Source organism: Stegodyphus dumicola, chromosome 3 (assembly GCF_044657685.1).
Source record: "Stegodyphus dumicola isolate Sdum_Otavi_A_Nest chromosome 3, ASM4465768v1".
Classification (NCBI taxonomy): domain Eukaryota; kingdom Metazoa; phylum Arthropoda; class Arachnida; order Araneae; family Eresidae; genus Stegodyphus; species Stegodyphus dumicola.
In genome coordinates this window covers 122,846,028-122,868,442 of record NC_140770.1, presented here as the reverse complement: position 1 = coordinate 122,868,442, position 22,415 = coordinate 122,846,028, and the positions used below count along the sequence as shown (strand labels likewise).

The 22,415-nt window shown below is 34.3% G+C and overlaps 1 protein-coding gene across 4 annotated transcripts in view; it reads right to left on the bottom strand.

Annotated features, from left to right (window-relative positions):
- LOC118201087 (putative serine carboxypeptidase CPVL) overlaps positions 1-22,415 on the bottom strand; it is a 542,277-nt gene that overhangs the window by 27,843 nt on the left and 492,019 nt on the right. Inside the window, exon 1 of one of the 4 annotated variants that reach the window (XM_035375255.2) lies at positions 908-1,406. The exons of the other annotated variants lie outside the window; for them this stretch is intronic. Within the exon in view, the coding sequence (XP_035231146.1) occupies positions 908-1,183 (276 nt within the window). The 5' untranslated portion in view covers positions 1,184-1,406. Of the gene's footprint in view, positions 1-907; positions 1,407-22,415 lie in introns of those variants that run through there. 4 annotated transcript variants of the gene reach the window in all.

Genomic DNA, 22,415 nt, shown 5'->3' with positions numbered 1-22,415 from the left:
TTTTAGAAATAAAGTTTTTTTTTTAAATAAACATAAAATTTCTAATTTATTTCCACGTATGCCATCTTGACAATTTTTATTTTATTTTATTTATTTTTTTTTTTTCTGATGCTGAGATGCGCAGCAAATTCAGGAACCGCCCCAGGCGGTAAACTCAGGAATCACATCGTACGGCAAAAGCTCTGCTTATGTTATTTTGCCTTAAACAATCTGACTGTAAAAATTAACTGGAAGGAGTTCCAGCTTTCTAAAAATATTTAATATTATTTTAAATTAAAATTAATTTCTAAAAAATTTCTAAAAATATTTGACTGTAAAGAATTAACTGGAAGGAGTTCCAGCTTCCTAAATAAATTAGTTTGTGTGACTAATTTTCTCAGGTGCAACTTACATATAAACCAGTATCCTTTAGAAATTCCTCTACGAAAAGTCTTTAGATAAAGAACTCTTTCGCGCTTTCCCAAAATAAATTAAATGAATATTTTAAAATTAAAAAAAAATATGGTTGCAGTATTACATAAAATAAACAGATTTCTACTATGAAAGTTTCCATTGGATTTCTTGATTACCTCAAAACGACTTTAAGTTACGTTGCTGGGGTCAGAAACGATTTCTTGGGAGATTTTTTTTAGAAAAAAACTGATTAATATTTACTTGGAGGAAATACACATTTGGAGAAGATGCTATGGTATTCAGTACTGCAGTTATAATAATTTTTTATTATAATTTCCAAATGATAGAGATAGAAATAGGTATATTAAAATATTCACTAATTTGTACAAATGTGTAGCAGTTTTTTATAAAATTACTTTTTATAATTAATAAATGCAACAAAAATTTACGTGCGTTTTATTCTTTTCATTTATTTTTTAATTGTCGTTACAGAAAGAATGCAATGTGTACTCACCAGTGCTGGAAAAAACCAGAAGAAAATATTACTGTCATACTCTTTACGAACTGTAAAGAATCCACTGTAACTGAGTAGATGCGGATTAGCTGCAGGCAACGGTCTTGTTTTGCTTAAATTACGCGCTAACTCTATATCCCCGGATTCGATGTAAGGAGTTAGAATTAATGGCTCATTCGGAGACACAGCATTCATGTTTGCACGAGAAATCTGGTAGCTGATTGATGAACGAATATAAACCAAAAATAAACCGGTCACTATTGCGATTACTTCCATAGTGAGCAAAAATTTTTATCGCAAAGAAATACTGTCAACTAAGAATTACTAAATCCAAATATCTTTTCTTCTAACAAACTAAGTGTTAGCAGACCACGCAAAGATTCATACTAAAAATCATTTATCTGCTCGCTGCCGCCATTAGTTTAAAAATGTATTTAAACATCGGGTAGGTTTGCTTGCCGGCATGTCGGGCAGCGTTTCAACAGAATTTTTCATTTTCTCTCTTAGCCCCCAAGGTCACACAACGAGTAAAAACAAGATGTGCAGGTGTTATGTAAGAGCTCCAAACCATCTCGGCATTTTGAATTCTAGCTTAGTTGCTTGATCGATTCGTTAGAAAAACATTCGGTGGCATGAATTCGTAATTTTTATCCTCAGCCTTTAAAATTCAATGCGAGTAAAGTAATTTAAAAGATAGATTTGAAATGATTGTTTTTCTTCTTTTAGCAATCATTATCTACTCATAAGTGATGATACTAAACATAGAATTTTAACTTATTTCTTATATTGTATTGTAAATAATAAATTTATTTGTTTGTAAAATTTATGGTACTTAAGTTAAAAATGGCAATTAAACTTTAGAATTGGTTAGAGATCTCAGTTTAATAAAAAATTGAGCAAAATCGCAAAAATATATTCACCATCACCTCGTTCGTCAGAAGATTTTAGTCGAATATCGATGTTCTGCAGGCCTCAGCCACTAACTCGGCCATTGGTGGTAAATAACACAAGCAGTAACGAAGGAGTCTTGTAATATTGTGAAAAAGGTGTAAACGATAGAATGTGACTACTAGGGTAGGATGCTGGTTTGCTTTGATGCAAAATAAAATTCTTGTCTCATTTGGCTGTATTACAGAATTTTAGGCACATATCTTTACATATCAAAAACACTATTAAACATGTACTTTTCTTTTCATGCATTCCAATATATTCTTTCAGATACTGGAATTCATGATCTGCTCAGAGTATCTGATATGTAATTACCTCCTCACCTGTAAATGTTGCAGCATATTTAGGACATGGCTACGTTCAGACCGGTGGTATAAATGTTATAACTGGTTTAAGTTGTAGGTAACTAGACCTTGCTAAGTTACTATATCTTTATGACATTTATACCACCGTCTGAACGGAGCCTAAGTGTCCTATATAATTTTCCTTATCATTCCATTATGCCACGCAGTAACCTCACACAATTATTAAGTGATAGGACTATTCCCATAATACTATTTTAGTGTTCCTTTTCACTTTTACTCTTGTCTGGTATTGATTTGGCTTGGTTAATCGAATAGAGCAAAGCACGCAAAGACTGTCTGTATCTGAAGGGATGCCTTGTGGAAAGATCTATGAAAAACTCCCTCATATAAATTTTACATATGGAAAAAAAATCTAAATTTTCCTTGTAACCATCTCGTTTATCGTGAAATAAACCCACGATGGATTACAACTGTTTAACTGTTTTAACTATTATGCTTTTGATAGCACATTAGATGGGAAGAACGACTTTCTTGATTAATGGCGAAACACATTAGGAGTGGCTGACAAAGAGAAGGGGTGCTTTCAGGAAGAACTGGTTTGAACTTATTTTGTTGCACTCAAGGGAAACCACATACAGTCAGCCATATTATTAGGATTTAAACCCAAGTCAGATTAGTTGTATTCAGCGATTTTAAGCATTTGATCTTTGTTGGAATATTAAAGCAAAAGAGAAAATTACCAGAATAAGAAAAACTTCTCATATAAGTATGGTAAAAATATATAAAGAATAAATATTTTCGTATTTTGTAATACCGTTATATTATTCTTGCATCATGATATCATTTAAAATATTCTCAATAAAATCACTTTTCAATAAATCTGCTTTCAAGCCTGGATAGTAATTTAAAATTTTTTTGATAGTCTGCGTTTTGATAGTTTCAGAGATTTTAACTAGTTTCAAACCCAAAATATGTTGTTTCTCACTAAAAGTACCTTTTTTAGTGAGATCCAGCGTTTATAAAAATTCAGAGATTTTATTTTATCCATTATAAAATTCTGAGATTAGTTCAGCTGTATGTTACTGAGAAAATGTCTTGCGATTTCAAGCAATCTTGCTATTTTCACTCTTCGTCTAAAATTCGACAATCAACCACACAACAAAAAAAAAAAAAAAAAAAAAAAAAAAAAAAAAAAATATTTCCGTTGAATAACAGAAACCCTGAACAAAAGGGACTGATAGGTCCATGTTCCTAGAAAAAGGGGGGGGGACAGGCAAAGAGAATCAATCTCGTCCTAAAAAAAGATGTTATCTTGATTGTAGCAATCTATTGTTAGACTCTCTAAGGTAATACAGTTTTTTTTCTTTGTTGAAAATGATAAATTTAATTTAGGAATTTTGAGAAAGGAAGCTGCCGAACTTAAAATTTCCTGCAAATATTTTTTCTAACTTTTGAATCATAACAAGAATTCCGGTAAGTTTGTACAGAAGCAAGAAAAATAAAACATTTCATATTACCATTCTTCCTAAATCGATACTACAAACTGACCATTAGTTATGGCTATAGAATCACATTCCGAAAATTATTTTTTAATTCGGATTTATTAAATTGTAAATTATTTACTTCTATTTTTTAATTTACATTATAGTAAATTTCAGCACAGGCTGTTTTCAAAGGATTGCAGCTAGACAATGGCAGAGTATTGATGCCGCTGAACACCATTAGTTCGACATATAACTAAAACGAACAGCTAGCTTATTCGAATTTAGCAAAGCAATGCGTAAGGGCTGCTTTCATGGAGGACTTTCTAAGGGAAACTGAACCACTCGGCTACTGCTGGAGCTCTTGACTGCATGATTGTTTTCTTGACGTTTCACACTCAGTTTTCCTTAGAAAGTGCTTTACGAAAGCAGATAGCCCTCATATGCTTTCTCATATTCAGATAATCCAACTCAACCCAAAAGATTACAAGAGTAAATGTTTCTTGAAAACTTTCGAAAACCTTTTAAGTCATGTATCTTTGCTTGCCGCGGACCTTCGATTTAGAAAGGTCTTCCAGCGAACATGGGAAAGTCCGGAGTTCGAGTTTTGGCGAGGCTCAAGTAAGAATCCCCCCGCTCAAGATAAAAGCGAATAATTTCTCACACTATTGCAAATTAGCTCTGTACACTTTAAGTAGTAAGCCTTACATGACAATTTTAAGTAAATTTACACAACATTTGAGCATTTATATTTGTCTTCCATAAAGATCACTCTGAACGAAGTTTGCTATGGTTATTATTCTAAATAAACTCTTTAAAATAAAAAAAGGAAAATTCAGAATTTTAGTGGAAAAATTCTTTTTAGTTTCAGTGCTAAATTTATAGAGCTTCCGATTATGCTTCATAGTTTTCATGAAGTTTTCACCACATCAAAAAAGAGGGGGAACAGAAAAAAGAAAAAGAAGAAAAGAAACTCATAAAATTCTGGGATCGTATAAACATGGAAAACTTTAGTTAAAAAATTTTGAAATGTACCAAATTTACTAAGGATGGGAAGTTCCAATCTGCAAATTTTATAAATCTAGAAAGATTCTTAAAATCCGGCAGTTCAAATATACGAGTTTAATTTGTCATCATATACTTTCAAATTATTAACATAAAAAATGTTAAACGTTAAAAAAATTTGATAAGGCTAGCTTTGTTGACATCCAACAGAAATATTTATTAAAAGAAGAAGGTGATTTTTCTTATTTCAGTTACACTTGTATCCACAGTCTCACTTCGTGTTGCAAAAGTATTCAGTTTTCAGAGTGGACTCTTCAGATAGCTCTTTGAGTTTTTTCTATATTTTGTGGAGAGTATTTATCTACTAGAATGGATTCTTTAGACAGCTCTTTGACATTTTTCTATACTTTGTGGAGAGAATTTAGTTGTCTATTAAAATGGATTCTTTAGACAGCTCTTTGATTTTTTTCTATACTTTGTGGAGAGAATTTAATTGTCTATTAGAATGAAATCTTTAGACAGCTCTTTGACTTTTTTCTATACTTTGTGTGAGAGAATTTAGTTGTCTAATAGAATGGATTCTTTAGACAGCTGTTTGACTTTTTTCTATACTTTGTGGAGAGAATTTAGTTGTCTATTAGAATGGATTCTTTAGACAGCTCTTTGACTTTTTCTATATTTTGTGGAGAGACTTTAGTTGTATATTATACTGGGTTCTTTAGATGGATTTATGGTATCTAAAGACTGGACTAGAATTATGGCAAAGTAGAATGGATTTATAAAAAAGTAATCGAAGGTCATCTACTTAATGGGAGAAACTAGATGACATTCATGTTACACATAAGGTAAACCCTCTTACATTCAATCTGTTCGATATTGTTTTTCGTCCCGGGCTCAAATCTGTTCGAGATTTGAGACCGGGACGAATACCAGTATTCAGCGATTTTTCAGCTCGGCCACAGCTGGCAATCCATATCTGTGTGACATCTGTGTGAAAGCTTGAAATCATTCTCTCCTCCCTATACATCACTTTACTTAAAATTATTCTGGAAATGTATAAAAAGTTTGAAGTATTATACAATTTGTTTTTCAAATTATACTAAAAAATGAACTTCAAGATTGAAGAGTTTTAACCATGTATTTCATTTACATGTTCGTTAGAAATATAGACAATTTTTCAAATATTCTTAAATTTGCTTTTTTAATTAACGTATAAAAAATATCGCATTCTGCTGTGAGTGCTATTGTTTTGTAAGTCGTTAGCATTCCATCTGGCAAACGGAAGATATATAGTAGTATGCTAGCAAAGGCTAGCTGGCCAGCCTCGAATGCTAGCTCATTTATTATGTTCCCACTCAAAAAGAGCATTTCAGTTAAAATCTAGTGGTCAATAATTAATCAAGCGTTAAATTTTGTCGACTGGATAGAACAGCCTCTCTCAAAGTGCGAAAAAATACGAGAAATTATCTGATCTTTTCACGTGTGCATTTCTTTTTTAAGCGCTTTAGTATTCGGAAATGCGAGGTTCTAATTTTGGAGACAGCGGAACTGATTTCTCATATATTCTGCTTCAAAATGCTCTAATAATATTTATAAACTCAGATTTTTAATTTTGCTTTAGATAAAAAAATTAATATTAAACACAATTTTTCTGTTCTTATTATTCTTCTTACATAAAGGATTCGAGAATTTTAGAAAATTCAAAATATTCAGAAATCTCTCAGGATTCAGAATCGGAAAATATTTGGGATTCATTTGTCACCTAATTTCTACAACCGAGGATTTGTACTCAGGTGCGTATTTTTGAGCTTCTTTGAAATAACAGTTACTTTTTAGAAAAGGCCGTATTACATGTTAGCTCTTTTGGTATCATTGTTTTAAAAATTTTAATGACCATCAAAAATTAATTATTGATATCTAGTGTAATTTTTAATAATATAAACCCGCTAATTGGAACTACGAGAAACTATTTGCTAGTGATTTTTTCTCTTTCAGACCTCTTTATAAAAACTTTAAAAAATCTTAAATAGTACGTTTTGTATATTTTATTTAAAATTTGCTACATGACTTAATCGATTAAGAATTGCGACGTTACCTAATTAACCTCGCCATAATGATTGCAGTCTAAGAGTACACTTCACTGGATTTATTCTTTACAGTCAAATAATAACTGTAGGACGAACAGATATTTCTTTTTTTTTTTTTCTACGCAGGGCCCACAAAAATCATTGCTCGACTTATCTTCTCAACCATTGTTCGTAGACATTGATTTCCAATAATAAAAATGTTTTAATGATTCATGATTTTGTACTTTTAAATTTAAAAAAATATAATTTTGTATAAAATCCGAATTCTAACATGTTACATAATTCTCCAGTCTCTACATTTATATGCAATAGTTCTTACCGAGGTCATACGGTAGCCAAGCCGAAACTTTAACCTTCGCATGCTTTGTATGGAATTCGTGCACATGCGGAGAATATTCAATTAATTTTTTTAGATAATTTATGTTCACCTTCATAATTTTTCCTCGAGTTAGACCTAAACGTTGAAATCTTTTTTTTATGTTAATTAGTATTCTATTTATAATCAGACTGAGACATTTACTGCTGTACTTATAATACCCCAAAATTCGTAATTCTAAATAAAGAGATGTTTCTAGAGGGAAAAAAACAACTTTTTTATTTACATACATGCGATGATATAACGGAAAATTAACAACTGAAATCATTTTTCGATGCAAATCAAGATGGGTTACAGATATTTATATAAAAACATTTACGTTAAAAGAGAAAAAAAACCTTAACGAGATTAATTTTAGTATATTAAAAAATTGTTTAAGTACTGAAATTTTGCTTTTAAAATTTATGCATTTTTATTTTTATTTTTATTATTTTTTGTCTTCTTAGCTTTATTATTGAGCACCGTTTTCTTCGCATTTATGCCACATATAGTTATATCGTTCAACAACAAAATCACAAACTTTTTTTTAAAATGTATAGCAGTATATTTTTAGAATTTCGGATTAAGTGTTAATAGCGTTGGCATACATTTTAATATTTTTTTCAGTCTTTTCTCAGTTTTCTTAGAAAAAGGACTAACAAATTTTTTGTCTTTTTATCACTGACTATTTTATATGTTAATTTTATTTATTAAATATCACGTTCTTAGCACTTAGATTTTATATTAAATATCACGTTCTTCACAGTGTTTTTATCATTGACTTTTTAATGTGTTAACTTTATTTGTTAAAGAAGACGTTTTTCTCATTTACATCCTATAAAATTCAATTCAACAGCAGAATCACAAAATATTTAAAAATCTCTTGGTCTTTAGAATTCCAGGTGTAATCTTAGAGGTTGCCATATATATTTTTGTATTTCCTACATGATTTGTTTAAAAACTAGTTGTTCGCTCGATCAGTAGCTGAAACTATTTATCTTACAAAAAAAAAAAAAAAAAAAAAAAACGAAACATTACGTAATGATTTTAACAAGTAGCTAGTGTAATTTCATAAAAATGTTAAATATTTCTAAATAAGTATTTCAGGATTTTTGTGGCGAGACTATACGAATTTCCTTCATTCAGTCGGTTTTCCGGTAGGAAAAAAAATCGTTAAAAAAGAATAAATAATCAAACTTAAGCCCACAGTTTACTTTAAAAATCAAACTAAACGATCAATCCACTTATTATAAAAGCATGGTCAATCTCCGCCATTCTTTTTAATATTCCAAACATAAACTTAAAACTAAAAATCGTAATAAATAACTGTTACCCAACTGATGAGTTGCTTGCGACATCTCCTCCCACCTTTTGATTTATGGTTGGTGGGACATAGATCGAAATAAAATATACATAACTAGAAAGCCTGGCAGTCATACGAAATGACCGCTGTTCTAGATATTATAAATTGTAATTAAAATGATTTGTGCAAAGGTGCCTGCTAATTCAAACTGAATTACCCAGGGCAGGCGGCGAGGACGCCCCTTTGCTTGCTGCCCCACGGGCTTTCTCTCTTCTACTTGCTTAAATGCTTAAAGTAGAGTGCAATTAAGGAAACCACTGGCGGTAAAATTCTTAAGAGCCACCGCTAGCTCAATCAATAAGGGTGATTTAAATAATAAAACGTTAATTCACATGTCAAAAATCTTTTTGTACAAAGCTTTTCTTGTGTAGATCTTTCCACCATTTTTAAGCTTGCCTTGCAGACGACCATCCATTATTTTTAATTTTACGTCCGTTCTTTCACGAACTCTTGAACAGGCAACATAAAGTCGACCGTGTCCAAATGCAGGCTCAGGTAAAAAAATGCCAACACGGTTAAGCGTTTGGCCCTGAGACTTATTGATGGTCATAGCAAAGGCAAGTTTTACAGGAACTGTCTACGTCTCAATTGGAACGGCAACCGTGTGCCGTGGCAACTTCACCCCATTGGCTAATAAAGTTACGCAAGCAACCAATAAAATATCAGCGACAAACAGACACTTAAGCCGCAAATAATAAAGATTATTTATTTCATTTTGTTTGTTTTTATCGTTGCCGGTTTTGCCGGTTGCAAGATGAAAAATGAGCAATCGCCTTCACTTGGTATTGGACCATGGACCTCTGGAATACCGGCCCAGCGTGCAGAACCACTACACTACGAAGGCGGGAGAAATACCTTATATACTCGCCCTTTTATAGGACGATTGAGGTTTTCAGGGGACCCAATCGCCAAATCCTGGGTGAGAAGAATCGTCATTTAACACCGTTTTAGTTAGGGCGCCACTGTAGAGACATTACATATTTTTTGTAAGCAGGAAAGATGAAAAATTAACAACGCCTTCGCCGGGAATCGAACTGAGGACCTCTGGAATACCAGCCCAGTGTGCAAACCAGTACATAATGAAGGCACGCTAGGAAGGCGGAAAAAATACCTTATAATTTAAATATTAAAATCTTAAGTAATAAATTTAAAACTAAGCACGAAATGGAGAATTTGGGGAAAAGTCTAAATCATATTTTCACAAACAATGAAATTAAAACTTCACTAGAAACGAAAATAAAGTTATCTAACTATAGTGAAGCACAAGACGTCTGGGTATGAACCCAGACTCGCGCGTCTGGGCACGTTAAAAGAAAGTGTGCTTGTATGCTAAGTGAAATAAAATAATTCTAGAATACATGAAAAATAATTTAATAATAACAATAATACGTAACAATAAAAATAATACAATAATAACAATAAAAATAATACAATCATAAGAATAAAATAATTTATTGTGGTCTCGATTTTAAAAGGCTTTCAAAAGTGTTCAAGTGACAAAATAGTCATATTATGCTGAATAAGCAGAAGTGAGAAAAGTACAGTTACGTCCGCAGGCATTATGGCATAAGATGTCAGTTCGAAATATGGTCACCATGGAGGAGGGTGTAAAATTCCATACGGCGTGGCACAACGCACAACATTATTCAACAACTGTTGGGGGCAATTTATTCCATTCCTCTGTGAGTGCACGGACGAGGGTGTCCTTGCTTACCGCAGGGCATTATCGGCTAACAGGGTCATCCACAGAGCATCTCAAACATTTTCAACGGTCTAAAGACCGTAATATTCGAATTAAACAGGTCTAAAGACCGTGTCGGCCATAGGAGGCGTTGAATATCCTCTCTGGACACTTCTCGACAGCGACTGGTCGATTACATGTTGCGTTGTCGTCCATGAAAACAAATTTATCACCGACAGCACCATGGAAATGCGAACATGAGGCAGAAGAGCGTCAGTAATGTATCGTTCGTCAGTTATAGTCCAGTTGCAACCATGCCGGACCATACCATTATCCTGCATCTCGGATATCAGTCCTTTTCTGGATATTTTCCCGACGATAAACAGTACCAGTCTGACGTCAGATCAGTTGGTGTCTATAATCCGGTAACTGACTGAACCTACTCTCACCTAAGAATAATATAGAAGCCCTGTTCTATTGAGTCGAATTACGATGCTCGCGATACCATTTCAAAAGGGCGGTACGCTGCTGTCTGGACAATGGAATGCATACAACAAGAAGGCGGGCGTATAGTCCTCCTGGATGCTAGTCTGACTATAATTTTTAGAAGATTCTCTTACCGGTAGCAGCAGGTGAATAATTTGCTAGTACAATAGCTCTGTTGCCCCGATTTTTTTCCTCGATAGCACTATGTACTATCTTCTGCAGACGTCGTATTGCGAACACAATCTCCTCTCCCGTGACGTTTGCTACACATTCCATTTATTCGAAATGATTTCCAAAGCTTTAAAACAACATTGTGACTGATGTCGAGCTCCCTAGAAACACCTATTATTTTCTGCCTTCTTTCCTGTTAAATTTTGCTTTTGAACAACAAAGGTGAATACGCCTCAAATCCTTTATCGTTTTTATGAACGCATCACGTGGCGAACAGCTTCGGCAATCCAAAATTTGCATACGCGCAACACGTCTTACTGTATTCTGCATTAATGCTAATTTTCATTTTCCTGCCTTCCATTTTGTGGTTGCTGCCGCTGCTATTGTCATCCCTCCTTAGCGGTTATCCATCAGTGTATTAACATTGACCGGCCACCACTTCACCACTGGTGGGAGTAGGAAAGCAAGTCAAAATCAGATGTACTGGTGACAATATTTCACTTTGCATTGTCATAAGAACACTTTCACGTAAGCGCTACGATGTCTTTTTTTTGGGGGGGGGAAACGGATTTCCTTTTATCTATTGATAGTACGTTAAGAAGTAGAGCGCTAAATTTTCATGCAATTTAAGAATGCAGAGTGGAGTGATATTCTTGCTCTAACGAGGAAACTCTAACGAGCATTTGAGTTCTGCTGAAAAAATATATGTTCTCGGTTTTCATACAAAGCACTACTATGATTATAAATTGGATTAAATTCTTTGCCTTATTTCAAAAATTTCAATTTCTGTTAGTCAGGGACCTGATTTTACAGTGGAAATAACCAACTTAAAAAAATATTTTATTCTGATACTTTTAGTGAAGAAAGTGTTTCTTTTCTTCCCGTGATAAAACACGTTCAGCCAACTGAAGTGAAATCAATAGTCTGTAACTTAAGAGAATGAGATACTTTCTGGAAAGAACTAGAGATTTCTACGAACAGTATTCAGTTCCTAAATTCTGTTCTGAAAATGCAAAAAATTTAGACTTTTGTACATTTATTCACTGCTTTAAACTGAGAAATCAGTTTTGGGATAAAGGATTTCTTCAAGAGCTTGGAACTATTTTATATGTTGATATTGCTATGGATAATTTGAAAAGAGATTCAGAAGGAATATATGTTCCTAATAAAAACCGAATTATATAATGTTATAAGAGTTGGCTTCAGGGAAAACATTATTTTCAAGAATACTACCTTAAAATTTATACTCTACCTCACAGGAAATCTTAAAGAAACACAGTCGTTTCTTTTAATTAGCGGATAATTTCTAAAGTCAATAGATACGTAGAATATGTTTTTACTTCCTTGTACGAAGTAAAAAGGAAGTATTGTAATCGAGAAAAGTTTCAGCCAGCATATTTCAACGAAAATATCCATTTTGACCGCTATCGAATGCAATTTAACGATGTTTTTGCGTGATATCTGTACGTAAGGATAGAATAAAATACCAATTTCCTTCAAAAAAATTATAAAACTGCTTTAAAATTAATTCTGAAAAGAATTTTTCGTGGCGTCTGTACGAACGTATGTACGTACGTGCGTACGTACGTATCTCGCATAACTCAAAAACGAGTAGCCTCAGAGCGTTGAAATTTTGTATATAGAACTGCTATAACATGTAGATGTGTACCTCGTATATTGGTTGCAATCGGCCGCACCAAACGTATATAAATATATTTATATATATATCCACTCTGTTACCCGGCTCAGTGATCTCAGTTTCTTTACTGTTATATGTTTGTAAATTGTACATTTTTTGCTTTAAAAATGATTGAATTATGTTATTTTTATCTTCCGGTTAAGGATTTTATGCCTTTAGTAAATCTGTGTGCAATATTTTTAGAATTATCAGCAATTTTAAAGTTGTTTAATTGCCGCTAAGCCTGTTTATAATGCGGCCATTGATGTTTACATTTGAAACAGGAGACTAGTGGATTTGTTGCCAATCTAGAGAAACTTAGCTTCACAACAACAAAGATAACGCGTTCATTTATTATTGCCAATTAAATCATGCTTAATTCTTTCTGGAATTTTTTCGAGGAAATAAGCGTTTGAAATTTGCTTTGTAATTTTTAATACAGATATTTTGAGTTTTTATGTATTTTTGCCTTCTCGCGAAGTGAGAACTGAATTAATTAAATGAAAAATACTCAATCGTCTGTGAAAAACTGTCTCTTTTTTGTTTTATTTGCTTAATTTCTTTTATACATAGTTCTAGCTTTATTATAGTATTTGAATAGAACATGTGGCAACGATTAGATAATTCTTTAAATGATATACATTTTGTGCATTCTGAGTATAATATGAATAAAATGTAATACTGTTAAGTAAACCTAGCGCCAGAGTGTCGCTGGTAAACAAAGTGAATTTTAAAGAATGCATTTATTCTATTGTGGTTTATGCGCTGTCGGCGAAGTAGGTTTAATTCAATCTAATAAGTTTAAATAAAATGCAAGAAAAAATGCGTATAATTTAATTTTCCGTACAAGGAAGTCATGTGTTGTACACATCAGATTTTTTAAAATAGAAATCACACCTTTTTTCCCTCAAAAGAAAGAAATTGAAAAATCCAAAAAAGTGAATTTCTTCCACCAAGGATACTAATCAATGAATTCGATAAAATTTATAGTTTGAGGCATGTAATTATTTTACCAATAGATACGTAGACCAATAGAACCAATAGAACAATTTTACCAATAGAACATAAACCAATAGATTTATGTTTAAATATAATATGTTTTCATCTCGAATACTTTTGTATGATAATACAGAAAAGCATATTTCAATTCAGAATTAATTTTGCTCAGCGCTTTCTAAACGTGTTACGCTTGCATTCTCTGTAGCTAATTTATAATTCGCTTGTATAATATTTATAAACTTCTTAGAAAATTTATAATTTGTATAGAATATCAAAGTTATTGACAAAAAAAAAAAAAAAAAAAAAAAAAAAAAAAAAAAAAGATATCCGTTATTTTAAGCTTCTCTTCTAAAAAATGAAATATTTCTCTTTAGGTGTTGTGGGTAAAGTTACTTTGCCATAAATCAAGACCACGGTCATGCATTTTGTATTTATCGCTTATTTAAATGTGTATGATACAAATATAAATTAGAAAATAGTTAAAAAATACTTGGTGTATATAATCGGAAAAGAAATATACCAATGTAGTATTTCTAATTAGACTAAAATGTGACGTTAGATCGAAATAACTTTTGAATAAAAGTATGGATTTCGAAGCAGATCAATCATAGGTCTCTTTTCTTCAAATGCCATACATATTCAAAATTTATGGCAATCTAAGATTGTAAGGATCTTAAGTTTTACTAACGTTTATTTTTATTTTAAATCTTTACTATCACTTCTTATTTTCTACTTCCGGCCAGAATTAAAAGCTTCAACTTATTTATGCAAATTTGTCTGGCGAACGCCAAGTACTTAAGTTGTGGCTTTTTGCCAAGCGAGAGAGAGGAAGGAGTTAGTCGACGCAGGCCGCTTACCTTAGCAGTTTTACTCGGTTGCTGGTTGCCTTCCAGGCCAAAGGTTTAATCCTCGTGATAATTTTAAACGTATTGTAGTGTTAACAGTTCTCTGTACTACATACGGCTTCCTGTTAATATACGGCCAATCTTCCACGTAGGCCCTTGTTTATAATTCCAAAGTTAAGTTAGAGTTTAGTTAAATATTTTTATATTCTTACGTTCAGACCACAAGTAGTTGGTCTCTGTATTCCGAAGTACGGAAATTATTGTAAAGAGTGAAAAATAAAGGGTTTCGTATACCCTTCCTGTGTATCTTGTCTACTTCCCACATTTATTGAACATAGCTTTAGTAAGCCCCCTGTTCCGAGTCAGGTTCTTCAATGTTCCCCAAGCAAGTAAGGAGAAACACTGAACCTGATAGTGGCGCCCAACGAAGAAGAATAACCATGGCCGAGTTTCAAGAAGAACCTGTGCTGCCTGCAGAAGCGGCTCAGAATCCAGAAATGCCAGCTGCCGCCCTGGAAGGATTTGGTTACATCGTCCAGACCATGCGCGCTTCGATGAAACCAGAAGCAACATTTAATGGAAACTCACCGGTAACCAGTTTTTTGGAAAAATTGGAGGACCACTTCATGATGTATCCCGTATACGAGTTCCAAAAAGTCACCTTAGCTACCAGCGCTTTGAGGGGCCAAGCGCTTAACTGGTTCAAATGTATAGGCAGAAGTCTCTTGGGTCAAGCAGGAAGTCCCACCTATACTTACGAAAATTTCAAGACTGCCCTACTAAAAGCCTTCCCTGTCGTAAGGGATCGTGCGAAATTAGAAACGGAACTTTTCAGCATATATCAGCAAAGAATCTAAAATCTTTCCACCTTTATTTTAAGAAAAATTCACGTCTTCAAACTCTTGTATGGAAACCGTCCGGATCCTGAGATAATTGAAGTGATTTTGCCGAGGTTACTTCCCCAAGTACAAGACTTTATTGAATTAAGGAATCCGACTACATTGGAAAAACTATTTGAGCTAGCAATCCAGTTTGAAAGTAGAAGAACGGCGGACATTGAAAGAAGACGCCAATATCAACAACGAAACCAATTTGGTGAGCCAAGACCACAGCACAGTCAAGCACACGGCTACGGAAGCAAAGCGAATCAGTGGGCAAGGAAACCCGAGCATCCAAAAACAGCCGGCGAACGTCGACAGTTCAATTGCAATCCAGGAAAAAAGTCTCAAGGCCAGTGGAAAAAGAAGGAAAGCATGGAAATGAAAAATGATTTAAACTAAAACGGATTTCTGCTGACGGGAGGGTGCGGAAATCCGAAGGCCAAGAAAACCCCTCTTCCTTCAAGTTAAATACAGTAATGGTGAAAAATTTGACTCTTCCGAAGATTGAAGTGTTGGTGAATAATATCCCAGCCACCGCACTCCTGGATACAGGCGCGCAGTGTTCCTGTGTGGCAGAAGATTTTTTTAGGAAGTATTTTCGGAAATACTGCATATATAATTCGGATAATACGACAGTGTTAGCTGCGCAAGGAGAAAGATGCAAGTGCATAGGTAAATTACCGCTATACGTCCGTATCAAGGACGAACAAGTAAAGGTTATGTTTTTCATAGTAAAGAATCTGGAAGCATATATTATCTTAGGAATCGATTTTCTTTCAGAGGCAGAAGCAACGCTGGATTTTAATGAAGCGTCCCTTAAGCTGACGATGAAACCAGTGCGAGAAGAAAAGGCGAAACCGCCGATGTTAAACCTTGACCACCTGCCTAATGAAGAGCAACAAAGAATCCGACAAGTGGTAAGTGAATTTGCTTCGTTATTTAGTGATATTCCAGGATTTACTCAAGTTACTAACCATAGTATTGACACCGGAGATTCAATGCCAGTTCGCCACAAAGCATACCGGTATGATAAGAATAAAGAAAAAATTATAGAATGGCACATCAGCGATATGCTACGTAAAAAGATCATAACGCCCATCTCAAGTAGTTATGCTAGCCCGGTGGTTTTATGTAAGAAAAATAATGACTATCCATTGACACATCCAAAAAGGTGGCGATTCGCGATTGACTATCGTAAATTTAACTCCATAACTAAATATCCGGTATATCCGTTACCTATTATTGAAAAAATTCTAAGGAACATAACGTCTACCAAATATATGACGACTTTAGACTCTGCTTTTATAACCAAGTCTGGCACTTATGCATTTCTGCGTATGCCGTTTGGCCTTTCAGGGGCACCGGCAACATTTCAGCGATGTATGGACATTGTGCTAAGGCCTGTTCTTGGAAAGTCCACATTTATCTATTTAGACGATATCGTTATTACTAGTGATAATCTGGACCAACATGTACAGGATTTAAGACAGGTGTTTTCTTTATTAAATGAGGCCGGTCTAAAAGTTAATGTCGAAAAGTGCAAATTTGCAGCCCCTGAATTAAAATATTTAGGTTACAAAATATCTCAGAAAGAAATCGAGACAGACGAATCAAAAATAATCGCTGTGCAAAAGTATCCGCCGCCAAACACGGCGAAGAAGCTCTCTTCTTTTCTAGGACTTTGTTCATATTATAGGTCCTTTATAAAAGATTTTGCAGCTATTGCTGAACTATTGCTAAAATTAAAAAGGAAAAAGGCAAGATTCTCGTGGACGGCCGAAGCCAATAGTGCTTTCGAAAAATTAAAACAAGCATTAACGCAAGCCCCTGTGTTGAAATTTCCTGAAAAGGATGAGAATTTAGAAATTTCAGCGGATGCTTCGAATTATGCGGTAGGAGCGGTACTTTCGCAAAATCAGAAGCCCGTGGCATTTTTTAGTCGAACTTTAAATCAAACACAAAGAAATTATTCCGCGACCGAGAGAGAGGCACTTGCAGTTCTGTTAGCAGTGCAAAAGTTCCGAGTCTATTTTGGAAAGGCGCTAATAACAATGTATTCTGATCATGCGGCGGTAACTAGATTGTACTCAGGGAAAAACTTATCCCCAAGGTTAATAAGATGGGCACTCAAGCTACAAGAATGTAATCTGGTAATCAGGCATACCCCCGGAAAGGAAAATATCGTAGCAGATGCCCTATCCAGAATAAAAATAGATGAAGAAGGTAATACTGTAAAGGTGGCAATGCTCACAGCATGTACAATAAATTCCCGAGAAACTGTAATAACCGATCCTGAGTTTGGAAGCATTTATGTGTATTTAAAGGATCCTGAAAATTTTAGCCACCAAGATATTGTGGCGATAAGAAATAGGGCGGCCCATTACGAACTAATAGATGGTCTATTATTTTATACAAAAACTACAAATTCCAACAACGAATTTCGACCTGTTATCCCAGCTAGTCTTAGATTAAATATCCTGCAGGAGTTACATGACAGCCCTTTAGCTTCTCATGCTGGTATTCGAAAAACTATCCAACGCGTACGCGAGGCAGTCTATTTTCCTCAACTGCAAAAGATAACAAGGGCGTATGTCCAGCCCTGCCCAACATGTCAAGCAGTTAATTATATTAATTTCCGCCCGGCCGGGTTTCTAAATAGTATTAAATCCGAATTTCCAAATGAAATAATTGGAATCGATTTATTGGGCCCTTTCCCAAAAAGTCAGTTAAATAAAAGTCGCTATCTCCTTGTTATGGTTGATCATTTTAGTAAGTGGACCGAAATTGTTCCCTTAAAACGAGCCTCCGCGAAATTAGTTACTGATTCTATTTTAAATAAATAAATTTTAAAATACGGGGCGCCCCTAAAAGTTATATCAGATAATGGTCCTCAATTTGTAAGTAATATATTTGAAGACATGTGCCAAAAACTGGGCATACGTCATTTAAAAATGGTCCCGTATCGGCCGCAATCAAATATAGCGGAACGAGTCAATAGAAATATAGTGAAAATTATCCGTAGTTATGTTAAAAATTTTCATAAAAGCTGGGATAACTATGTCAATGAATTTGCTTTCGCCCTTAGGACCGCAAAACATGATACAACGGGCAAAACTCCTGCTGAGTTATTTTTAGGCAGAAAGATTATAACGCGGTTAGATAAATTATTTTATGTGCAAAAAAGAGCCCCAGAATTTAAAATGGGTGATATAGAAAAATTAATTAAAGAAGCAAAAAAGAATACTGAAGTAGCACAGAGAAAACAAAAACTTTATTACGACTTGAAACGACGGGGAGTAACTTATAAAGTAGGAGATGAAGTATTAAGAATTAAGCATTCACTTTCTTCAGCACCAGAAGATAAAACCGCCAAATTTTTTCCACGATTTGAAGGACCATATGTCATAGAAAAAATAACTCAGGCTGTAGTGGTGTTAAAAGCCAGGATTGGTGAAACATGCTCCGCAAACATTGATCAAATAAAACCATATTATGATCGTAATAAAATGCAAATATTTACAGATCTTTTGCAGGATCCGGCACGGCAGACACCGCACGCACAAGCTCCAGAGGTGGAACAACGACAAGTACAAGGGCAAGCCATTAAGAGGCAGGAGCAAGTGAAAAGAAAGTTTCCCCGCGGGAAAATTGAAGGTAACAAGAAAAAGAAGCCGTTCCACCATCCAGAAAAGAGAGCTCACGAACACCCCCAGAATGAAGAAGGGAGAAGGACGACGAATGCAAAGAGAGCCAGGAGAAATGACGGCATCTATAACCCGGCTCTAAAACAGAAGATCTACTCATCCGACAGGACTCTCCGCAGCAAATGTCGCCGAACTGCGGAAGGGCCACTAGCGGCGGAGGAAAAGATACAAGGAAAATTTGAACGGCCAGCAACGAGGTCCAAGCAGGAACGAGAGAGAAGTGTCCCGGTTCCGCCAAGACCAGCTGCCATCAAACGGCCAAGACCACATGCAGAGGCGAAAAAGAAGGTATTCAAGGGTGACCGAACTGGAGGAAAAAGAAAGCTTCTAGAGGAAGGCACTGAAGGGCGAGCCCGCACAAGAAGGAGGATAAATCAAACCAGAATCTACGCTACCTTCCAGGACTGGGCTCAGAAAAGAATGTCCGAATATCACAAAGATAAGTAAAATTTTATGTTACTTTGCAAACTTAAGTTAATCTTTCATTCTTACTGCAAGTGGCAGATTTCAAGAAGTTTTACCTCATGTGAGGTCTACCTTTATCGCCAAAAAGGCGAGAAATGAGTTGTTACCTATTTTGGTATTATGTTTTTCAATTACTAAAGTAAAGTAAAACTAAAGTTGATGTATAATAGGAATGTGTAAATACTTGAATATTGTAAAAGTTATTGTATAAATTTTATTTAAAAGATTCTGGCAAGAAAGAAGTTTTAGTCTGAAAGACTTTTGAAATATAGTATTTCAATGTAGAAGAATTGGCACTTGCTTGGAAAGGAATAGAAGTTAACAATGTACTACTAATGTATGTTTTAAAATTCGTAAAATTAACGGCATGTTAATATGTTCTTATGTACAATGTGAACTGTTATTTTAAATGTTAAGAAATACTGTGATATGGTAAAAGTGAAAGTAATGCAAAAAAAAAAAAAAAAAAAAAAAAAAAATTAAACTTATTCGTGTGACTGTAAAAAGACCAAATTATGGTGAATATGTGTTAAAGGTTGAATGAATGTAGTTAGGCTCTCTGACGCTACACTTTAGAGTTAGCCACGTTCAGAATAGTACCTCAGGGTTTAGAGTTGAAGATAGGGTGTGTTACGAGGTCTTGTTATGTTGAATTTTAACACGTTAGTGTTTTGATTGTAGGCGGCAGTGTTGAACACGTATACATAAACACATTCGTATTTGGTGTTTTCTTTTACAACACATGTCAGAGAGCACGGGGAGAGATAATTAAAATAAAGTCATGAATGAAATAAGAATGTTAAGAGAAATATAAATATTCATGTTACTTGCCATTTCATTGTGTAACATTTCATTAAACTAGTTTTCCTTCCAGATCTCTAGAAGGAACCAGATTTGAATAAAAGCTCCTGTTTAGATGCAGTACAGATGAAAAATTGGTTGTCCATGAAGCTGATATTGTAAAAACAATTTTTTTTTTAAATTTCTAGTTTCTAGTGAGAAATGTTTGTAAAAGATTGGTCTCGCGTTAGATTCTAGAGCTAAAATTTTTCAACAAGGTCGTTTTAGACCTCAGTTTCAAACTAATTAACTCTGGCGGGAAGTATGTAAGGATCTTAAGTTTTACTAACGTTTATTTTTATTTTAAATCTTTACTATCACTTTTAATTTTCTACTTCTGGCCAGAATTAAAAGCTTTAACTTATTTATGCAAATTTGTCTGGCGAACGCCAAGTACTTAATTTGTGGCTTTTTGCCAAGCGAGAGAGAGGAAGGAGTTAGTCGACGCAGGCCGCTTGCCTTAGCAGTTTTACTCGATTGCTGGTTGCCTTCCAGGCCAGAGGTTTAATCCTCTTGATAATTTTAAACGAATTGTAGTGTTAACAGTTCTCTGTACTACATACGGCTTCCTGTTAATATAAGGCCAATCTTCCACGTTTATTATTTCAAAGTTAAGAGTTTAGTTATATTTTTTATATTCTTACGTTTAGACCACAAATAGTTGGTCTCTGTATTCCGAAGTACGGAAATTATTGTAAAGAGTGAAAAATAAAGGATTTCGTATACCCTTCCTGTGTATCTTGTCTACTTCCCACATTTATTGAACATAGCTTTAGTAAGCTCCCTGTTCCGAGTCAGGGTCTTTGCATGTTCCCAAAGAAAGTAAGGCGGAACATTGAACCTGATAAGATAACTTTTTCGCCTAATTTTAAATCCACCTTAATCGAAATAATGGTTATTGAATTATAATTACTTATACGGGTTAACGATGCTAATTGCCGGATAACGATGCTAATGAATCGGGATCCGAATCCCCGAGAAAGCATAGATGCTTGTAATTGGGTAGTATACTGACTAGCTAAGTATGGGACTGTCCCCCCCGAGTATTTTTGTTCATTATTGGAGCGTAATTGCAAAGTTTATGCGGCGAGACTCATGACCAGTAGAGACATTCTGGTGTCCCGCCGACTTGCGTTATTTAATTTTAGAAGCTGCTATTATATTAAAAATAGTAATAGAATTTTCCCTGATAATATACAAAGGAAAAAAATTAAAATTAATAAAATTTTTTAATGGGACATTTAAGGGGAAAAAAACTTTATGCTTGAAAAGTAGCGTATTTTATTTGTTATTTTAGAATTAATGAGTAGTTCTGTAGGATGTCATTTATTTTTCTAATAGTTATTTTCATTTGTTAGCCTTTCATGTCTTCTCTTATTCCCCTCGCGTTTCCTCGCCAGTGTGTAAATTATGGTGAATAAGTGTATTTAGACTGATGTAGTGAAAATTTTAGGAACAGCGTGATTTTCCTATTGTGGGTGCACGTTGTCATTTCTACCAGCTGTTGACTTGAATATCGCCTTCGCATTCTTGCCGCCGAATTATTATCATGCCAGTCTAAGTTCTGAATCAACCTTTTCGATTAAACTTATTTGTGTAGTCTTGCACTACTCTTTAACTTTAAATTTAGTGTTATATTATCTTTTAAGCTTTTCACTGAAAGCAGTCGGTGACTGAAAGCACGTAAATCATATCGCCTGTAAAATGCTGTTTTCAATAAAAGGGTCTTTTACGCCCTTTCCTGTTGTATTCATCTTCAATTCTATTACTTTGCAAATTATTACTTTTCAAATGCATAGTTTATTTTAATACCGTTTCTTCAAACTAATTGCGCTAGTTTTTTTGCTCTGAAATGCGCCTTCACGGTCAGAGTCAACATGGCTACGTCATCACTTCTTATTTCCTGTTTCAGGTGGAAAAGCTCTATGAGCTCTATCAGTGGTTTTTTACTGAGCGTTTTGTAATCGAAACTGTAATTATAGTCACCCTATATAAATAAGCGCGAATATCATACGATTTATTAATTGGTGGAACTAATAAAAATTAGAGTTTGTGAAGAAGACCTATGTAAACTATGCGGTGGTAAATCGCTAAAAATTCAGTAGTAATGAATGACATCAACATTTTAACGCTTAAACTGAAGGCATGCTTTTAGCTCGATCGTCCGAAGATTTGTTACGAGTACAAAAAACTCAGTCGCAGTTTTTGCTTGCA